This window comes from Melitaea cinxia, chromosome 13 (assembly GCF_905220565.1).
Source record: "Melitaea cinxia chromosome 13, ilMelCinx1.1, whole genome shotgun sequence".
NCBI classification, from domain to species: Eukaryota; Metazoa; Arthropoda; class Insecta; order Lepidoptera; family Nymphalidae; genus Melitaea; species Melitaea cinxia.
The window spans coordinates 7,785,970-7,805,808 of NC_059406.1; the positions used below are offsets into that span (position 1 = coordinate 7,785,970).

Sequence of the window (19,839 nt, forward strand, 5' to 3'; positions counted from 1 at the left end):
CCATATGAATTTAGTAATAAGCGGTTATTTTAATATTACAAACAGACACTCCAATTTTATTTACATGTATAGATTTATAAATTAAAATCATAATAAAAATATTTAAACCAGCTGAATTCTACGATTCGATTTGTTATTAAAAATGCGAAGAACTTCGTTTAGATCAACTAGTTATGTTCTTTTTTTTTCAATGGTTAAAATACCTTGCAGCCATTCTGTCGTGACCCATTGATGGCCTTTGAGGCCTATTGATTGCAGTTAAAGTACTTAGAGTAGAAAATCGCTTCATGTGATGGCGCTTCAAATGCCATCTATACACAGAACAAATAATATGAAATTAATATCACAATCTGTGGTATGTTCGGAAAAGTTTAGATACCTATCCTAATTTTTTATCCCAAACTATGAACAAACAAACTAATTATAATCATTTATCTTAGTTTTTGGTATTTTTAAGGTAGGGCATTGTGATTTCAATGTAGGGCATTGCCCCACAATGCCCCCTCCCTCTACTACCACTACGGCCGTGCATCACGGTTTTCCGCAATCCTCATCCAGCCCACACCAGCAACAAAAATATCCGACCAAAGTAAACCCTTCTCTTACAAATCAATAATATTACAAATAATTGTGTTTGCTCGCAAACGAAAAAAAAAAATCTACTTCAATTACATCGACGAGTAATACAACGTAGACCGACGAAAAAATAGTCAAGTAACTACGCGTTATCAAAGATTAGGTACTCAAAAAGTAGTTACCAGATCTCGATAAAATTTATATGTGACCACATGACAAACATCAGCTTTCGATTAAATTAAAAATTATTAAAATCGGTACACCCAGTAAAAAGTTATTGCGGATTTTCAAGAGTTTCCCTCGATTTCTCTGAGACCCCATCATCAGATCTTGGTTTTCTTATCATGGTACTAAACTAGGGATATCTCCTTTCCAACAAAAAAAGAATTATCAAAATCGGTACATCCAGTAGAAAGTTATGTGGTATAATACAACTTAGGTCGACGAAAAAAGCGTCAAGTAAAAACGCATTATTAGATATGTTGCAGTCAGAACTCTTAACCAGTCAAAAGTACTATTGACTAGCGAAATCAGTCAAAAGTACTTTTGACTGGACAAGTTGGTCAAAAGTGGTTTTAACTGAAAATTATTGGTTATTAGTACTTTTGACTGCAAATTCGCGGTTAAAAATACTTTTGACTGATGCTCTCCGTCAAAAGTAGTTTTAACTGCAAAAAAGCGTCAGTCAAAAGCACTATTAACTCGTTAGATGTAAATAAATTTAGTCAAACGATCCTGATTAATAAATTTATGCCCGCGATCTTCTTGCGACTGCATGTCAATCAGATCGACTTGGCAGCGGCTGTTCATTTCAGTGTGCAGGATCGGTTTCTAAACCTGACCCATCCTTTTCTTGCTTTTCTTCCTTTGGCGTACTTCGCACATTGATAAATATATATTAATCATTTCTTTTGTAACATTAGCGTACTTTTTTGCCGTTTCATTCTTAAGTCTATCGCGACCACCATGCCCTATAGAAATATGAGCAGCATCAATAATGTCGTAGATTTCCTCAGCCGGCAAAAATATTTGACAGGTTCTGTGTTTGTAACTAATTTTTTTTATACCACAAACTTCAATATGTTAAAGCGTTGTAGTCTACTGTACTGTAATGGTGTTTCCTTTTCATTAAGTTTCGCGTCTTCCACATCCATTGCAAACTTTTCTAATTTTTCTTTTGTAATCTTTCATCGCTAATTTTTTTTTTTTTTTTGCAAAAAGCCTTCTTTCTTTTCGTAGTCACTCATTTTTGTTCTAATATCAGCACGTTCTCCACTAATAATGAGTAATATAAAAGTTTATATGTGCGTTTGTCGTTATTTTTATCGACCACCTTAACTTTTTAAGAGTTTTGACTTTTTTTTTTTTGATATCGCAGGGTAACCCATTTACGGGTGATATCCAGGATGCCCGGGTAGGCATTCCTAGACCGTATGTCGGCTTAGCACTTGGGGGTGCACTACCGACCAAAACCCCTGCGGGAGCCTTCAGCCGCTTTAATTGGAGGGTCCCGGAACTGCAGGCAACAGGATCCCTCCAGCGACAGGCTGGCCTCGGCGAAAAGACCAGACTTCTCCTCCATGGGACTGTCCGGCTCACCTCTGAACAATCCCGACGACGCCATGTCTAGCAGGACCGGGTTCCCATCCCGGCCCGACATGGGCACAGGGGCGTTACTGGAGACGCATTAAGTAGCGCCTCCTACGCACCCCCGTTCGTCGCCTGCGGACGGAGGCCTCGTCGGCGGCCCCCTCTCTCATCCGCTCGTCGTTCTCCTTCTGGAACATTACTGTCTCGCAGAAGGAGACCATCGCCTTCCAGGACTCGTCGTCACCGAGCATCGCGGTGATAACGCTCGGCAGTGACAAGTCCCCTCCGAGGACTGTCGTCAGATCGCGACGTAGCGCCGCCTATCTCGGGCACACCTCGAGGGTGTGCTGGGCAGAGTCCACCGCCGCGCCACAATCGTGACATTCAGTCGTCGGCTCCCTTTGGGCCGTCCGACACAAGTATTCACCAAAGCAGCCGTGCCCGGTGAGAACCTGCGTCAGACGGAAGGTGAGGGGTTTGCGCTTACGGCGCATCCACCGCTCAAGGACCGGGCGCAAGGCAGCCGTTACGCGTGTGCCATACGGCTGCTCCACCAGGTCCTCCCCCCACCTCCGCATTAATGCTTCTTGCCCCATCCGGCGCACCCGTAGGATCCCGTCCAACGTGAGGTTCTCACCGAGAGCCCTCCTACCCGAGACGTATGAGTAGGTCTCGGCAAGGACCTCCGCCACGAGCTCCCACGGGGGGTCGCCAGCTAGAGCAGTAGCTGCAGCCCACGATACCGTACGATACCCCCGAATCACCCTCACCGCGATGATCTTCTGCGCCGACCGCAGTGCGGCCTTATTCTTCGCAGTGAGGCGATCCGCCCAAACTGGGGCACCGTACGTCGCCGTACTCCGGCAGACTCCGGAATATAGCTGCCTGCAGGCGGCGCTGGGTCCTCCTAGGTTCGGGAGGAGTCTGCCCAGTGCACTCGCCACCTTCACGACCTTCGGTCCCACCATAGCGAAGTGTGGACCGAAGGTCCACCCTCCGTCAAGGATGAGCCCCAAATATTTCATTTGGGAGCTCATCCTGACCCTCCCCTCTCCGATCTGCAGAGTAGCCCCCGGTGGGGGTCCCTTGCGTCCGGTCCCACGAAAGAGGAGGGCTTCGGTCTTTTCAATTCTGACACGAAGCCCCAAACTCTTTATGCGGCTGATCACGAGGTCGAGTCCGACCTCAGCCAGCCGCGCCGCCTCCTTATAGTCTCGTCCCCGGGAGTAAACGAGAGTGTCATCCGCGTAGCAAATGACACCCATCCCGGGGAGGAGACGGCCTCGCAGGACCCAATCGTATCCAATGTCCCACAGGATCGGGCCCAGCACCGATCCCTGTGGGACACCGCAGCCGACCCGCCGCCACTCCACGGACCCCGACCGATTTTCGAGGCCTACTTTGCGATCGGAGAGGTACGCCTCCAGCAGCCTCCCTAGATACGGGGGTACTCCGAAGAATTTGAGTGCCTCCCGAAAAGAGTTTTGACTTATACAACCAGTCAAAACCACTTTTAACGGAATCATTTAGTCAAAAGTACTTTTAACCAACTCCATTGGGCAAAAGTACTTTTAACTGTGATTTTAGTCAAAAGTATTATTGACTAAAGCAAACGGTCAAAAGTACTTCTGACTGATTTTGCTAGTCAATAGTGCTTTTGACTGGTTAAGAGTTTTGACTGCAACAGATATAACTCGAAAAGTAGTTGTTAGATCTCAAATAAATTTAAATGGGACCAATTGACACACACCACCTTTCGATTAAAAAAAAAAATATTGTCGAAATCGGTCCACACGGTCAAAAGTTCTGATGTAACAAACATAAAAAAAATACAGTCGAATTGAGAACCTTCCTCCTTTTTTGGAAGTCGGTTAAAAACTGTGACTAGTAGTTTTGACAGTTCTCTTGATGTTAACGTTACACTACCTAAAATATTCTAAAGAGACCGAAACAGATGGAAATATAAGGGTACAAGATCGGGGCTATATGGCGAATGTATAAGACATACTAGTCAAAGTCTATTCATTTTTGTTGAGTAGGTACCTAAAAATACATTAAAAAAAATACAGTCGAATTGAAATCCTTCTCCTTTTTTGGAAGTCGGTTAAAAAGTAGAAGATTCTTACTACTGGTAGGTGATTTTACAATTTCTTGAAATTTTCTTGAAATTTAGTATGCAGGGGATTTCGGGGGAGATAAATAAATCTAGCTAGGATTCATTTTTAGAAAAATGTCGTTTTATCCCTGTTTTTAGGCAATGAAAAAATGGCTACAATATCGTTAGAAGACGAAGATAAATTTCGAACTTGTCAATAAAATTGTGATCCAGATCGATTATTATTTTTTCTTTTTTTTTCTAATTGCACTCGTTACTTTTTATTTAAATAGCCAGTTCATATTTTTTATGATTATGTCGGTAAAATAGAAAAATATGATTCATATTTTATCATTATGTAATTCGTATTTAAATATGATTTTAAAAAAAACACGATTTATTAAAAATACCGAGCTAAGCTCTGTCACCCAGGTACTATTTACACTATTTTTGTAAATAAAAATGCTGTTTGAGGTAGATAAACTGGAGTATTATCCTATAAAAAAATATAAATCTAGTTTTATCAAAAATTAGGCAAAAACTGGCCAAATGCGAGCCGGACACGGGCACGAAGGTTTCCGTAACATTATCTATAAAAACGGCAAAAAAAAACACGTTTGTTGTATGGGAGTCCCCTTAAATATTTATTCTATACTGTTTTTTAATATTGTTGTTATAGCGGAAACGAAATACATAAAATCTGTGAAAATTTTGAAAACTGTCTAACTATGTATCACGGTTCATGAGATACAGCCTGGTGACAAACGGACGGATGGACTGCGGAGTCTTAGTAATAGGGTTTTAGACTTTACGTACGGAGGCCTAATAAGTTTAATGAGTGCTAGTCATTATTAGATATACCTACTTACTTCCATAAAAAAAGCTGTAGGGAAATTTAAATGAATTGTGACTAGTCACAAACATATTTTGTTACAAAAATAATAATATTTTGATGTAACTATTTTGCTGTGCAATCGACGTTTTTTAATACAGATCGGATTTTTTTTTTGGTACTTTAGTTGAACTTTTTTGTACTAATTTAAAACTTAATTCATGACAATTTTATAATGGTGTATAGTATTTTATTAAAAGGTTCATGAATACTGTGACTTAGAAGAGAAATATTACTCATTCGCACAAACAATCGTAGATAATTATGTTCCGCAAGCTTTATCTATAATCTATAATCTTTATCTTTATCTTTAATATATATAAAAGCGAAAGGTCACTCACTCATCACGAAATCTCTGAAACTATAAAACCTACAAACTTGAAATTTGGCAGGTAGGCTCCTTATAGGACGTAGACGTCCGCTAAGAACGGATTTTACGAAACTCGACCCCTAAGGGGGTAAAACGGGGGTTGCAAGTTTGTATGAAAGTCCTATGTTTTTGAAGTAAGAGACTTAAAATTTAAAATGTACACTGTTTAGATGGTGAGAAGGTGTCCAAATAATGTATCTTTAGAAATCAACTCCTTTTTAGGGTTAAAACGGGGGATGGTAGGTTGACTCCTTCATCACGAAATCACCGAAAATATAACAGCTACAAACTTGAAATTTGGCAGGAAGGCTCCTTATAGGGCGTAGACGTCCGCTAAGAACGGATTTTACGAAACTCGACCCCTAAGGGGATAAAACGGGGGTCCGAAGTTTTTATGAAAGTCTTATGTTTTTGAAGTAAGAGACTTGAAATTTAAACTGTATGCTCTATAGATGGTGAGGAGCTGTCCAAATAATGCATCATAATCTATATATATAAAAGAGAAAGGTCACTAACTCACTCATCACGAGAACTCTAAAACCGCTGGATGGTCTATCCATCCAGGTTGGACAAAGATAAAATTTGGCAGGGAGGTAGATTATAGTTAGCAGACGTCCGCTAAGAACGAATTTTACGATATTCCACCGCTAAGGGGGTTTAATTGGGGTTGATAGTTTGTATGAAACATATACAGCCTGAAAATAAAACTAAAAATGTGGTGTATAGAGAAGTTTTATAAAAATAACTATTAAATTATAACATATTGTGACATGTTATGTATGTATGTATGTGTGTATGTATGTATGTATGTATGTATGTGTGTATGCATGTATGTTTTGTATGTATGTAGATATTTTATGTATATATGTGTATGTATGAAGTATGTTTTTTTCTATATTTTTTGAGTAGGGAACGAAAATGCATAATGTTTGCATGCATAATGTTGAATTTACAAATTATAAAGATAATTGCGCTGCTACCTTTTCAATTCATATTATCCTATATCTAAAGGTTGTCTGGAAGAGATCACTACTAAGCGATAAGACCGCCTTTGTACATTACTATCTCTATGTGTAAATAACTGTTTTATGTAAAAAAAAAATCCGAGTGGTGTGCAATAAAGTATATTCTATTCTATTCTAAATTATACTAAATTGTGCCTTTTAAAAAGTTACTCAGTTTGATAAGCATTTCAAATAACTAAAATAAAAAAATAATTTGCGTTAAACATCTTACTAGTAATGCATATCTTCATAACCACGCGGACGTAGTCGCGGGCAACAGTTAGTGTATTATAAAACAAAGTCCCCAAAAGTGTATGTGATCGATTCGCACAAAATCTGCTGAACGGATTTTCATGCGGTTTCACCATTGGCAAGAGAAAGGTTTACGGAACGGCTAAGCCGATTTTGATGAGAGTTTCACTGAAAGTTTGCCGGGAAAACTTTGTGACACACTAATTTCAACGCGGGCGAAGCCGCGGGCACAGCTAGTACATTATAAATCTATACTAATATTAAAAAGACGAAAGATTGTATGTTTTTTTTTGCATTGAGTAGGCTCCGAAACTACTGAACCGATTTGAAAAATTCTTTCATAGTTGGGAAGCTACACTATCCCCAGGTGACATAGGCTATACCTATTACGTTTTCAAAAAAAATAAAATAAAGATATTTATTAAAACTCCAATAATGTAACTGAAGGTGTAAAAATACTTAAAATATTTTTTACAAAAATAACAACAAAAAAAAAAAACATTAAAATAAAAAGAAAAGTTCATTAAAATAATATTATTTAAATTTTCTGTATAATTTCCTTTTTTTAGTAACCTGACGCAAAAAGAAGGGGTTATGTGTGTGTATTATTATTTTACAATTTAATATTTTTGTTAAATTCCCGTGAGGAGTCGGGGCAGGCCACTAGTCACTAATAAAATTCACCTTTGCACGATACACATCAATGAAAAGATTTGCAAGAACAGTCAATGGTGTAATTTTGGGGAATCGTAATGCGATAATTTTTCAATCTTATCTTGTAGATGACTCAAACACGACGTGGACGCGCTTACGCTTCAGCGTAAGAACTAAATTTAGAAATCAGTGACAATTTATTTTAAACTAGTTTGTATTCCTCGTAGCACAAATTCTTAGTTTCGGAATATGCTTTGTAGTATTTACACAATACTGTTTTTACTTTTAAGCGTTGTTTTCTTTAATAAAAGTGTATGTTATTTGATTTAAAAATGACGAACAGTGGTCTTCGCAAAAGTGCTAGTGGTAGCTTTCAAGTGTACCGTCACGTGAACTCCAGCAGTAGTGAAACTTCTACGTCATCAATCAGTTTCTCTGAAAATTCTGAGACACCGTTAAAAAGGTAAAGGCGTATACATGGCCTAGCTGTATTACTAATTCCTTTCCTTTGTTGACTAGATAATAGGATGCTTTTTGAGAACATTATTTAAAACTTTCAACTTCTGTGATAAATAATATACAAGATACTACAAATAAGTGTAATGTGAAATTAAAAAAACAAAAACAAAAACGTCATTAGCTTTTTTATTTTAGATTCAACCGTTTGCTTCGCTCATCAGTAGTGAGACAATGGAACCTTTTCAAAAAAAATCAGCCGGGCCTCAAGACACGCGGCAGGTCAATATCTGATACTGGCTTATGTTCTATCGTCGACAATGGTAAATTAATATTCGTTAAAGAATAAATATATTTCAATGAAAAGTAACTACATATATATACGGTGTTATCTATTCCCAACACAGGAAATTACTTCATTATTTAATTATATGAACTTATAATAGAGTTTAATCAATAGTCAACAAAATTAGAGTTTAATTTGAATGAAATAAACACTGCATCGAAATTAATTCACTCAATAATTTTTAATGAAGTAATTTCCTGTGCTGGGAATAAATAACACCGTCGCTAATTAATATTAAGCTCTGTGATGTTCTTTTAAATATAACAGAAAGCACAGCGATAGCTAAATCAAAAGAGAAAATTGTTTTGTAAAATTCTAGCATTTGACACAAAATTCGTAGTTTTTTCTTTAGATTACAAATATCTAGTAAGAACGTATTTGTATAATCTTTAGAACAACTAATATACAAGACTTCGATCGAAACAGTGTCTACAAAACAGTGGCGTAGCTAGGTAACCAAGGCCCTGGGACAGAATATAAAAGAGGGCCCCACTAAACTATCTGAAATCGTACACACTCCAGAATTGTAGTAATACATTCGACTCCGTAAAAAACTTTAAAACCAAATACTTACAAATTGTAACTTATTTTAGTGAACAAATTAAAACTATTTTATAAGAAGAAAATCACCTGTTACCGTTCAAAACAGTACAGTACAGTCCTGTTACAAACACACAGACAGCGGAGGTACGTTAATACGATCCCGTCGACACCACCCCTTGAGTGAGTCAGTCATTTCAGCCTATTGCAGTCCATTGCTGGACATAGGACCCAAAGTTCACGCTAGACATCCCGATTTTCCGCAATCCTCATCCAGTCTACACCGATAATTATAAATCACGTAGATCGTCGGTCCAACGGGACGGAGGACGTCCCACGCTGCGTTTGCCAAGACGTGGTCTCCACTCCAGGATACGTCTGCCGTCGGCACGGTAACGGTCATCGGTCCTGCGACACAGGTGACCAGCCCACTACCACTTCAACTTGCTGATTCTGTGGGCTATGTCGTTAATTTCATTTTCTTGCAGATAGTCTCATCTATTCTAACTTTGAGAGAAATCCCAAGCATTAGCCCGTTCCATTCCACATTGAACGACTTTAAACTTGTGGACCAGTCTCTTCGTCAGTGTCCACGTCTCGGCTCCGTATGTTAACACAGGCAGGACGCATTGGTTGAAGACTTTTGTCTTCAAGCATTGCGGAATCTTCGAAGTGAAGACTTGACGAACCCTGCCAAATGCCGCCCAGCCCAACCAAATCCTCCTATCAGTCTCCTTCTCGTAGTCGTTGCAGCCTATTTGGATGGTATGGCCTAGGTGAACATAAGCCTGAATAACTTCGAGAAGGGTACCATCGACCGATACCAGTCTCGGTATGATTTGGTTGTTAAACATCTTTCTTTTTTTTAAACTTTTGTACAAGTACATACCGAGATCGACCCGTCGGAAGAACTCGTTTAGGCCGGCCAGCATTTGGCCTAGCTCATCAAACGTCTCCGCAAAGATGATGATATCGTCGTCGAAACGAAGATGAGAGATGCATTCGCAGTTGACGTTGACGCCTCATTCCCCCCAATCGAAGGTCTTAAAGATATCCTCCAGCGTAGTGGTAAACAGTTTCGGTAATATTACATCTCCCTGTCTTACCCCACGCCGGAGGAAAATTCAACTTGTTCTCTAGTCTTGGATGTGAACGGTTATCGTCGCCGAATCGTACATACATATCTGAGTACCTCGATATATCGCTAGTCGATATGAAATCTCTGCCAAGAGTCCAGGACAGCCCAGGTCTGGACAGAGTCGAAGGCTTTCTCACAGTCCACGAATGCCATACACAGCGACTGATTACATTCTTCTGTCTTTGTATAATCGACTTCGTTGGTGAAAAATGTCTGCGATCCAGTGTACACACCGTCTTCATCACGTTGAAAGTCATCTTGTCCACGTCGCTAGTAGTTTCCAGCGAATCGAATCGGATTTAGAGTTCCAATTGGAACTACTCGCAGTCACATAGTATTTCGGGCAGCGTAACTCGAAGAGTAGATTTCATCAAGCGGGCCCGTTATTTCTGGAGGCATATATTCGGAGTGCCTCGCAATAGTCGGTGGTCGCTGCCGGTTTTAAGCCTATTAACCACTGAGACATTTCTGAATATATGCCTTTTATCCGCTATGATGAAATCGATCTCGTTCCTCGTCACAGTTTCGGGGCTTTGCCATATTCATTGCCTTTGGGACTTCAATAGTTCCAAGGTTGTAGTGGAACTTTGTTATCCCTTAGTTGCCTTTTACTACATCCACGGGAAGACAGGGAGTGGATAAATTCTAAACTACCATAGCCATACAGCAAAACTCCTTCAATTACATCGACAAGTAATACAACTAAGTAGACGAAAAAAATAGTCACGTAAATGTGCGTTATCAAAGATTAGATATCACGCACCACCTTTCGATTAAAACAAAAATCGTCAAAATCGAATTGAGTACCTCTTCCTCTTTGGAAGTCGGTTGAGTTAGTGTTAGAAAATTCAATATTTAACTGACTGCAAAACGTGCATTTAACTGAGTTATTATTGTGTCTAGTACATTATTGAAAAATGTAATTTTAAATATATTTATATCTTTCCTGTTTTTAAATCGATAACCTGGAGGTAATAATTTATCAAAATGCTTATTTATTTTACGTCAAGAGTTTCTCGTAGGTCCCGCCTTGCATCAAGCGTGTGTTGTGCGCTGGGGACAGGGGAGTTACCTTCAAGTTTCAAACAAAGATGTTCGAGACTTGTTGAGAATTCCTCTGTAATTTTTCAGATAAGTTACCGTAATTAAATTTGTGTTCATGGAATCTGGTTTACTTATATTCCGAATGTGGGAGAAATTTTCATTAGTTCAATTTATAGTTTGTAAGTCTGAGTCCAACGGGCGCCCTGAGCTTGGGGGCCCCGGAGCACTGCCCCATTTTGCCCCTCTGTAGCTACGCCACTGCTACAAAATTTTGTTTAAAAAAATAAACATTAGCATAGACGCCTCGATAGAGTACCTACTTAATAGTTTTTTTTTCAGATTTGGGCTACTTGGACGTTACTGTATCGCCTAGTCTATCATTACAAGTTATTGATGCCGCAGCGCGTGCTAATGTACCATCACTATCGATTACGTAAGTAATTTATATTAATTAGTATTTAATAGATAATTTATTAACTGCTGTCTAAATTTATCAATATTGTCTATACCTAGGTGTACTCAATGTGCGCGTTAGTCAAAAAGTTAAAAATAATTACAATCAATTAGGTTTGACACCGCGTTGGCGCAATGGCCACAGCACTGTTTTGTAGTTATTATACTGGTGGTTGCGGGTTCGCATGACAAACATTTGTATTGGCCGTATAGATGTTTGCCGTGGTCTGAGTGTTTATTGGCCATATAGATGTTTGCCGTGGTCTGTGTGCAGTCCTTGTGCGTCTCTCCACCGTGCCTCGGAGAGCATTATTATGTATGATGTACACCTAATAGCGATCGTTACTCATAGTACGGAATATATCCACCAACCCGTATTGGAGTAGCGTGGTGGATGATGCTCTGATCCTTCTCCTATATGGGGAAAAGGCCTATACCAAGCAGTGAGATATTACAGGCTGAAGCGATTAAATAATAATTATTTATATATTGTACGATTTTATTGTTGTGTTACCCACACATTAGGAATTCTAAACATTTTTGAATATCATATCAAAAATTGACCTTTGTAAGATACCCCAAGTGTAGCCCGTTCCTTTGCACGTTGAATGACCAACTTGTGGACCAGTCCCTTCGTCAGTGTCCACGTCTTGGCACCGTAAGTTGATAAAGGCAGAATACATTCCTCGAAGATTTTTGTGTGTGACATTGCTGAGTCTTCGAAGTAAAGACTCGTCGAACCCTTTCAAACACCGCCCAGCCCGATCGGATTCTCCTATCGGTTTATTTATCGAAGTTGTTTCAGCCTAGTTGGATGTGATGGTCTATGTAGCCATAATCCATCATAATAGAACAACTTCGAAAAGGGTACCATTGATCGATACTAGTCTCTCTGTGATTTGGTAGTTAAACATAATTTTCGTTCTATCCAAATTCATACCAAGATCGACTCGTCGGGTGAACTCATTTAGCTACCCAGGATTTTGGGTTAGCTCCTCCACGACCATATGGTGACCATGTAATGAGGTGGATGACGGCGTTAAAGAGTCTCGCCAAGGATTTTAGGACAAGTCGCTCTGCGGTTTTAAGGAGATCAGTCATAACTCCATCATCCCCCGGGCCCTCCTGTTTTTAAGCTGTTCGAGCGCCGCACTAATTCCGTTGATGTCGATATCCGGGATGTCTTCCGAAAAATGGCGCAACAATGTTTGGCTTTAAAGTTCCAAGGTAATATAGAAGGAACTTTGATATTCCTTAGTCGCCTCTTACGACACTTACGAGAAAAGAGAGGGTGACTAAATTCTAGACTGCCGGAGCCACACAACAAATATTGTAGTACCTACTTATGTATATTTAGAGGAATATTTTAGAAGATGTAGAAAGTGTGATCATTAACTATAATTGAATTTTTAGTATTGGTTGGACAATAATTGTAGCCGCTTAGACCAACAAATAGTATGTGTCTACTTGGTTATGTCTATTAGTCTTTTGACCATACTGATATACCTATCATGTTGTGTTATATTTTGTATGGCAAGAAAATAAATTCTAATTTTTGTATATCCCTGTGGGATTTGAAAATACCTACCTTTAATAGGTTAATCATAAAATTAAATTACATATCATAATCAAAAGTAAACATTTTAGAGATTTATTTGGTACATAATTACAGAAAAGCCAATACATGTCACAATATTGTAGAAGCCAAAAGAATAGCAACTATACGTGACAACTAAACCAAATTGCGGTTAACTATTAAATAGATTAAGACGATAATCTGCTTATTTTAAAATTTAGGTTAATAATGACTTACACTACTTTTAATAATCGACATATATATTGTTTGTCTATCTTATTACTTGTATTTTTATTATATATATATTATATATTTTTAATTAAGAAAGGTCTTGTAAACTTTTGTTTTAAAAAACCTACTCCAGAAGTTATAACATGTTCATAAAATTAAGATATAAGGTGAAATTCTAGGAAGACTGAGAAAACCCAGTAAAAAATACATTATACGTATGATGAAACAACTCAATACTTATTTGTAAATCGAAATGATTCAAGATTGTTGTTGCTGGTTGCAGGTAATAAAATCATGTTAATACAATCATGTACTATTTTAAAATCGGATGCTCATGTTCAAAGGTTCTCAGTCGAATGAGCATTTTGTGTCGGGGGCGCCAGAAGCGCACATAATACAAACGCAAAAACATTTCACGAAATACATCTTACTGGTGGTCCATAAAACACGTTTGCAAATAGCGAATTGGGTTGGTATTTGCTAAGCGTGAGTGGGTGGATATTAAAACAGGAAGATGTTTTTTTGTACAAAAAAAAAACTAATTATTATTAATTACTCTTTAAAAAACTGCGTTTTATTATAAAATTGTTAATATCTTGCTTGAACTACGGCGTCACTAAATCCACACATCTTTATTATCAATATAATTCTGGACCGAATAATAAGATGTAACTATTAATTTATTTTTAGTACAAACTTTAAATTTATTGCTGGCAATTACGAAAACGTTTGGTGTATTTTATTATACATGCGAATACGATAAGCCAGAAAGGAGACGATTTAAAACAGAAGGTCTAAAGGGGGAAATGGTCTAGTTTTTGTGACGCTGTATTTGTTAGATGTTATTTAGATAGATTAGTTATGCTGTGTGGTGACGGCATTAAAAAATATAGCCACCCCCTCTCTTCCCGTGGGTGTCGTAAGAGGCGACTAAGGGATAACACAGTTCCACTACCACCTTGGAACTTAAAAAAGCCGCCCGATGGCGGGATAACCATCCAACTGCTGGCTTTAAAATAAACAGGCTGAAGACGGGCAGCAGCGTCTTCGGTGCGACAAAGCCGGCCCTGCGGTCAGCAACCCGCCTGCCCAGTGTGGTGACTATGGGCAAAACACATGAGTTCACGCCATTTTTGGCTCGAACTTGTGGACGCCTATGTCCAGTAGTGGACTGCGATAGGCTGATGTGATGATGTGATGATTTGTTAGATGGTTACTGAAAGTGTGACTTAACGTAGTAGGGAGGGGGCTCCGAAACCCAAAAGGCTGTGATGACTGGGCTAATCTGTTATCGATACTTATTAACGACTACAATAGACTTATATTTTGTAGCGCTTATAGATTGAAGAAAGAGTTTGTTATATATGTTTGTTATCAGTATAATACAACGTACGAGTAGGTCGACGAAAAAAGCGTCAAGTAAAAACGCATTATTAGATATAACTCGAAAAGTAGTTGTTAGATCTCAAATAAATTTAAATGGGACTAATTGGCACACACAACTTTTCGATTAAAACAAAATTTGTCGAAATCGGTCTACCCGGTCAAAAGTTCTGATGTAACATACATAAAAAAAAATACAGTCGAATTGAGAACCTCCTCCTTTTTTGGAAATCGGTTAAAAAATATGTACAGAACTTTTTACTGGTTAGGTCGATTTTGATGTTTCCTTTTTAATAGAAAGGTGGTGCTTGTCATGTGGTCCCATTCAAATTTAATTGACATCTGACAAGTATTTTTCCAGCTATCTCTAATAATACGTATTTACTTGACTTATAAAAAAAACAGTCGAATTGATAACCTTCTCCTTTTTGGAAGTCGGTTGAAAACTGCACGTCAGATCTCGACTTAATTGAAATGGAACCACACAAAAGTTGGTATCTAACAGTTTTAGATAAAAAAAAAGAATTATTCAAAATAGATACACCCAGTAAAAATTATGAGGTAAAACACAAAAAATTATAAGGTATATATTCTGTTTAAAAATATTTAGTTCGTGAAGATTAATCATCTTCTGTTATAAATAAAATTAATGATATTTTAAAAACGGGAATGCAATTATTTTGTAAAACTAAGTAAACTGCAACGTGTAAGATTTCAAGATTCTTTTTCCGATTGGTTTTCTATAGTTGCTGGTGTTCCACAAGGTGGCGTGTTGTCTCCCTTCTTATTTTCCATATTTATAAATTTTATTTCTTCCCATATTACCTTTCTCTAACACTTGTATACGGACGACCTTCAAATCTAAACACGAACTAAAATTGACGATCTATCTCGCACTAGAAGTATATTAGTATATATTAGTTAATATTGACCTTGATATAGTAAAGTGCTCAAAATCTTTCATTATTTTAATGGTTAGTAGAGTTCCTAGACTTCACTATTATTATTTTTGGGTAAGTCAAACCGTGCGTAGATACTCTTTTTTTTAAATTTTACTTGGGGAAGATCCATCGTGGTTACTACTCTGGCACGAGAGCTAAAAACCCCACGTGTAGGCCTAGGTGGGGCGAGATGGGTTGCGCTAGTATTCACCAATTCGCCTCGGCGGTAGGCCCGAACGAAACATCTGGTCCCAGGCACCTAGAGGGGCGGCCCCCAGAAAATCACCCCTTTCGACGTGTGGGTTCTCATGCCGTCTGAAGGTGACCCGACCACCCATCAACCAGTCCACTTATGGGAAGCTCAACCGGACCAGTCTACCGTCTGCGGAATGGGAAAACCGGGTCCAAGAGCGTCTCACCTCCATTAGGCCAGGCTAGACCTCCATAGTCGTATCGCAACCGAACAAGCTCCAGGGAGCCCAGTGCAACCAGGCCGCCAATCGATTTTACGCCACAGGGCGAGCGAGCGAACTCACCTGCCCCGTCTCTCTTTACTGTTTTTGGTCCGTGGGGATCGTACACCATGTTATCCTAACCTTCTTTATGAGGTAGTTATATTCATTGGGTCTAATTTAAAGAATTACACATTACTCTATATGTACTAACCGGAAAGAAGTATTTGTACAAATACAAATATCCATCACAAGCGGGAATCGAACCCGCAAACCGTCGGTTTTTAGGTGCATATGTTACCGGCCAAACCCGATTTCAGGACAAACTAGTTTTGCCTAGGCTAAACTAGTTCTTCCTATACGTGTTAGGATTAACTAGTATAGCCTAGGCAAAACTAGTTTGTCCTTAACCCGATAGGATAAACCAGTTTAGACTAGTCCAAACTAATTTGTCCTAAGCCCGATAGGATAGACCAGTTTAGGCCAGGCCAAACCAGTTGATCCTGATATAAATACGCACACTTTAGGATAAACTGGTATGGCCTAGTCTAAACATTATAGTATATCAAGAAAGTCAAAATAAATGGATAAAGTGAAAAAAATACTCTGTAATTGAAAAAATAATCATTTTTATTAAAACCATAATGATTCGTCGTTAAAAATTATGGATAATTGGTAATACAAACAATCATACTATAACAAATAATAAATGTTTTTTAATAGAAGCAATAATCATATCTCAATTATTAAAATTGTTATTTATTTTTACATGGTTTACTTTGGTGGCCCTTAGAATTGCAGAGTATGAGTGCCTTCTTGCACTGGCATCTGTTTGTGGAACAGTTTTTGTAGCAGCTGCATCTCACAAAACCTTGGCCTGATCCAACTGAATGTTTTGTAGCTGCAGTCCTTAACGATATTTCAGAGCCTTGGTTTACATCTGCTACCTCTAAAAAAGTTTGATTGCAAATACCGAATTCTGATCTGAAAAAATAAAGTAAAAACATATTAGGTACTTTAAAATATAATTGATGCTTCAGAAAGATAGATAAGTAATTAAGTAACAAAAAAATAAAACCTGCAATATTGTTTCGTCATTTTTCTGAAGAATAACTCCAATAATGTTTCTGAGATCACCTTTGCCTTTGTCAACATCTGGAATCGGTATAGTCACATTATCTCCAATGTTGGCAGGTGGATGAGACTTGTCAGAAGTAGCTTTCATTTTCTTAGCGTGTTTTACAAGATTTTCTGCTGCAGTTGTTCTAGCTTTATGAATGTCATTATCAGATGAAGAAACTTTTTCTCGATTACTAACTTCGACAACGTTATCATTTCTATCTTCTGTTAGGTTAACATTACGATCATCTTTTATTACCTTCCTTAAATCATCTTCATTCTGAATATCATTTATGGTTTCTTGCGGCAAAGAGGAAGTCGAAAAGTCCTACTCTGGGTTCTATTCCAAATAATGCCTTGTATGGTGATTATTTTATCCCTGAATGGTAGGCGCGGTTTTTCATGAATTGAACGTATCTCAAATCTTCTGACCATTTCGTTGAAACGTTCTCATTCATCCAAGACCCTATCATATTCTCAATAGCTTGATTGGCACGTTCAACTGAGCCCTGGCTTTGACTGTGTCTGGCAAGCTCACTTATAACATTATTTACAAATTTCCTACCGTTATTAGATTGAAGAATGCACGGCGCTCCTATAGTTAGAAATATATCATTCAAATGGTAAGCCACCTCTGCCGCCCTCTTACATTGTAGAGCGCGAAGCAGAACAAATTTTGTTAGATGGTCTTGGTAAACCATAATAAATTTAAAATTTCCATCTGGCTGTGTCTGAAAATCGATCAGATCTACCTGGCACCTAATATTCATTTCCGAATGAAGAATGGGCTTAGAGACTAATCCTCTTTTCTTCTTTGTTTTATTTTGATAACAGACACTACACATAGATAAATACAAGCTTATCATTTCTTTTGTGATATTGGCATATTTTTTTGATGTTTCAGCTAACATCCTGTCCCGAATTTTTTTTTAGACTGTTTAGACTAGGCCATACCAGTTTATCCTAAAGTGTGCGTATTTATATCAGGATCAAATAGTTTGGCCTGGCCTAAACTGGTCTATCCTATCGGGCTTAGGACAAATTAGTTTGGACTAGCCTAAACTGGTTTATCCTATCTGGTTTAAGACAAAATTAGTTTTGCCTAGGCTATACTAGTTAATCCTAACACGTATAGGAAGAACTAGTTTAGTCTAGGCAAAACTAGTTTGTCCTGAAATCGGGTTTGGCCGGTAACAAATACATGGCACACGCACCACTACACCAAAGCGGTTGTTAATTAGTTGATTATATAACAATTACTTACTGTATAATTTCTATTATATTAAAATAATTTCAATTAGTCAATATTTTCAAGTTTTATAAGTTTGTACTTTAACTATGTAGGTAAACATATAACTAAAAACAATTTTATCATTAAAAAAAATCTAAATATTTAGTAATTTCTCATAATGCTGTAATTATAGTGAAACATAACGATACTGAAGTGTTAAGGCAATTTGACACTTAAAATGCTACGTACGGTAGAGTACAGGATACGGTGAATATCTAAATCTTAAAACATAGAAGGCCTAGTGTTAATACTTTCATACTTTGTTTTTAAAGATACTTTCCTCTTTCTTTCATATAAATATGCAGACACTATTATTTATAGAATAATGAATTGTAAAATTGTGATCTTTTTAAGGAAGTATTAAGGCCTATAAGCAATAATAAACTTTAACACGGGCCTCCTCAGATATTAGCCAGGGTGATGTTTGGAAAGTAAAATAAATAATTTTTTAAGTTTATTGTAAATGGACGTTAAAAAACAAAATTACCGCCACATTTCACATATGATTGCAATCAATATTATGCGCAATGCACCACTGCGCATGTTTCTGTAGAATAGAAACTTTGTATACCAATTTATACCTTACTGTGTTGAAATAAGGAATAATTTCTATTATATTAATTGGTCAGCCCAGATGACAGCTCCAAGGATTGTTAGGAATCGGTACAGTATGAAAGCGTTTGGCCAGTCAAAAGGAAATTAAAGAAAGAATAATAAGTGGCTACAGAATTCATTGCTCTACAAATCCCACTACCATTCAAATACAGATCCAGTCAAGCTTAAAGTGAAGTGTTATAATGATAATCGAAATTACGTACATCGTATTAATCAGACAAGTGCTACCACATTTCTATAAAAAGTGAATAACCTTTACTATTTTCATTTGGATTGAAATAAATCACAGATAACTTCATTATTTAAATATATTTGATAATATCCTTATTTATGGAACTAATAAGTTACATACATGCTTTTCCTGGATACCCAATAAAGGACTGTGTTTTAATATATATTTTTTACTTAAGGATGAGTTTTTAGAATATTATTTTAAAACGGGAGCTAAATTAATATTGATTCGCTTTCAAAATTCAGTGATGTAACATAAAGGAGACAGTTTGATTGTCTGATTAAATCTGGTAGAAATGTTCTTTGGTCACGCAGAGCTTCAATTATAAGAAATTAAATGACTATTGTGTTTTTTATGTTTTTTTATTAAACGTAAGACTATCAGTAATTTTAAAATCGTGTTTTCATAGACATCGGACGTAAGGAAATGGTAGTGCGTGTTAATTTTGATTGAATAAAAAGTTAAAGTTTGAGCATTAATATATAAAATGTATGTTGCATTTAAAAGCACTGTACCTTTTGAAACAGTGATAAGATTAAAATTGAAGCTAACTTTGTGTAATCCAATCAACTTGTAAGTCATCACAATG

The 19,839-nt window shown here is 37.5% G+C and overlaps 1 protein-coding gene across 1 annotated transcript in view; it reads left to right on the forward strand.

Moving 5' to 3' along the window:
• Positions 1-7,508: 7,508 nt before the first annotated feature.
• LOC123659071 overlaps positions 7,509-19,839 on the forward strand; it is a 76,234-nt gene continuing 63,903 nt past the window's right edge. Inside the window, exons 1-3 of the mRNA XM_045594339.1 lie at positions 7,509-7,896; positions 8,088-8,212; positions 11,297-11,390. Of these exons, the coding sequence (XP_045450295.1) occupies positions 7,748-7,896; positions 8,088-8,212; positions 11,297-11,390 (368 nt within the window). The 5' untranslated portion in view covers positions 7,509-7,747. The remainder of the gene's footprint in view (positions 7,897-8,087; positions 8,213-11,296; positions 11,391-19,839) is intronic.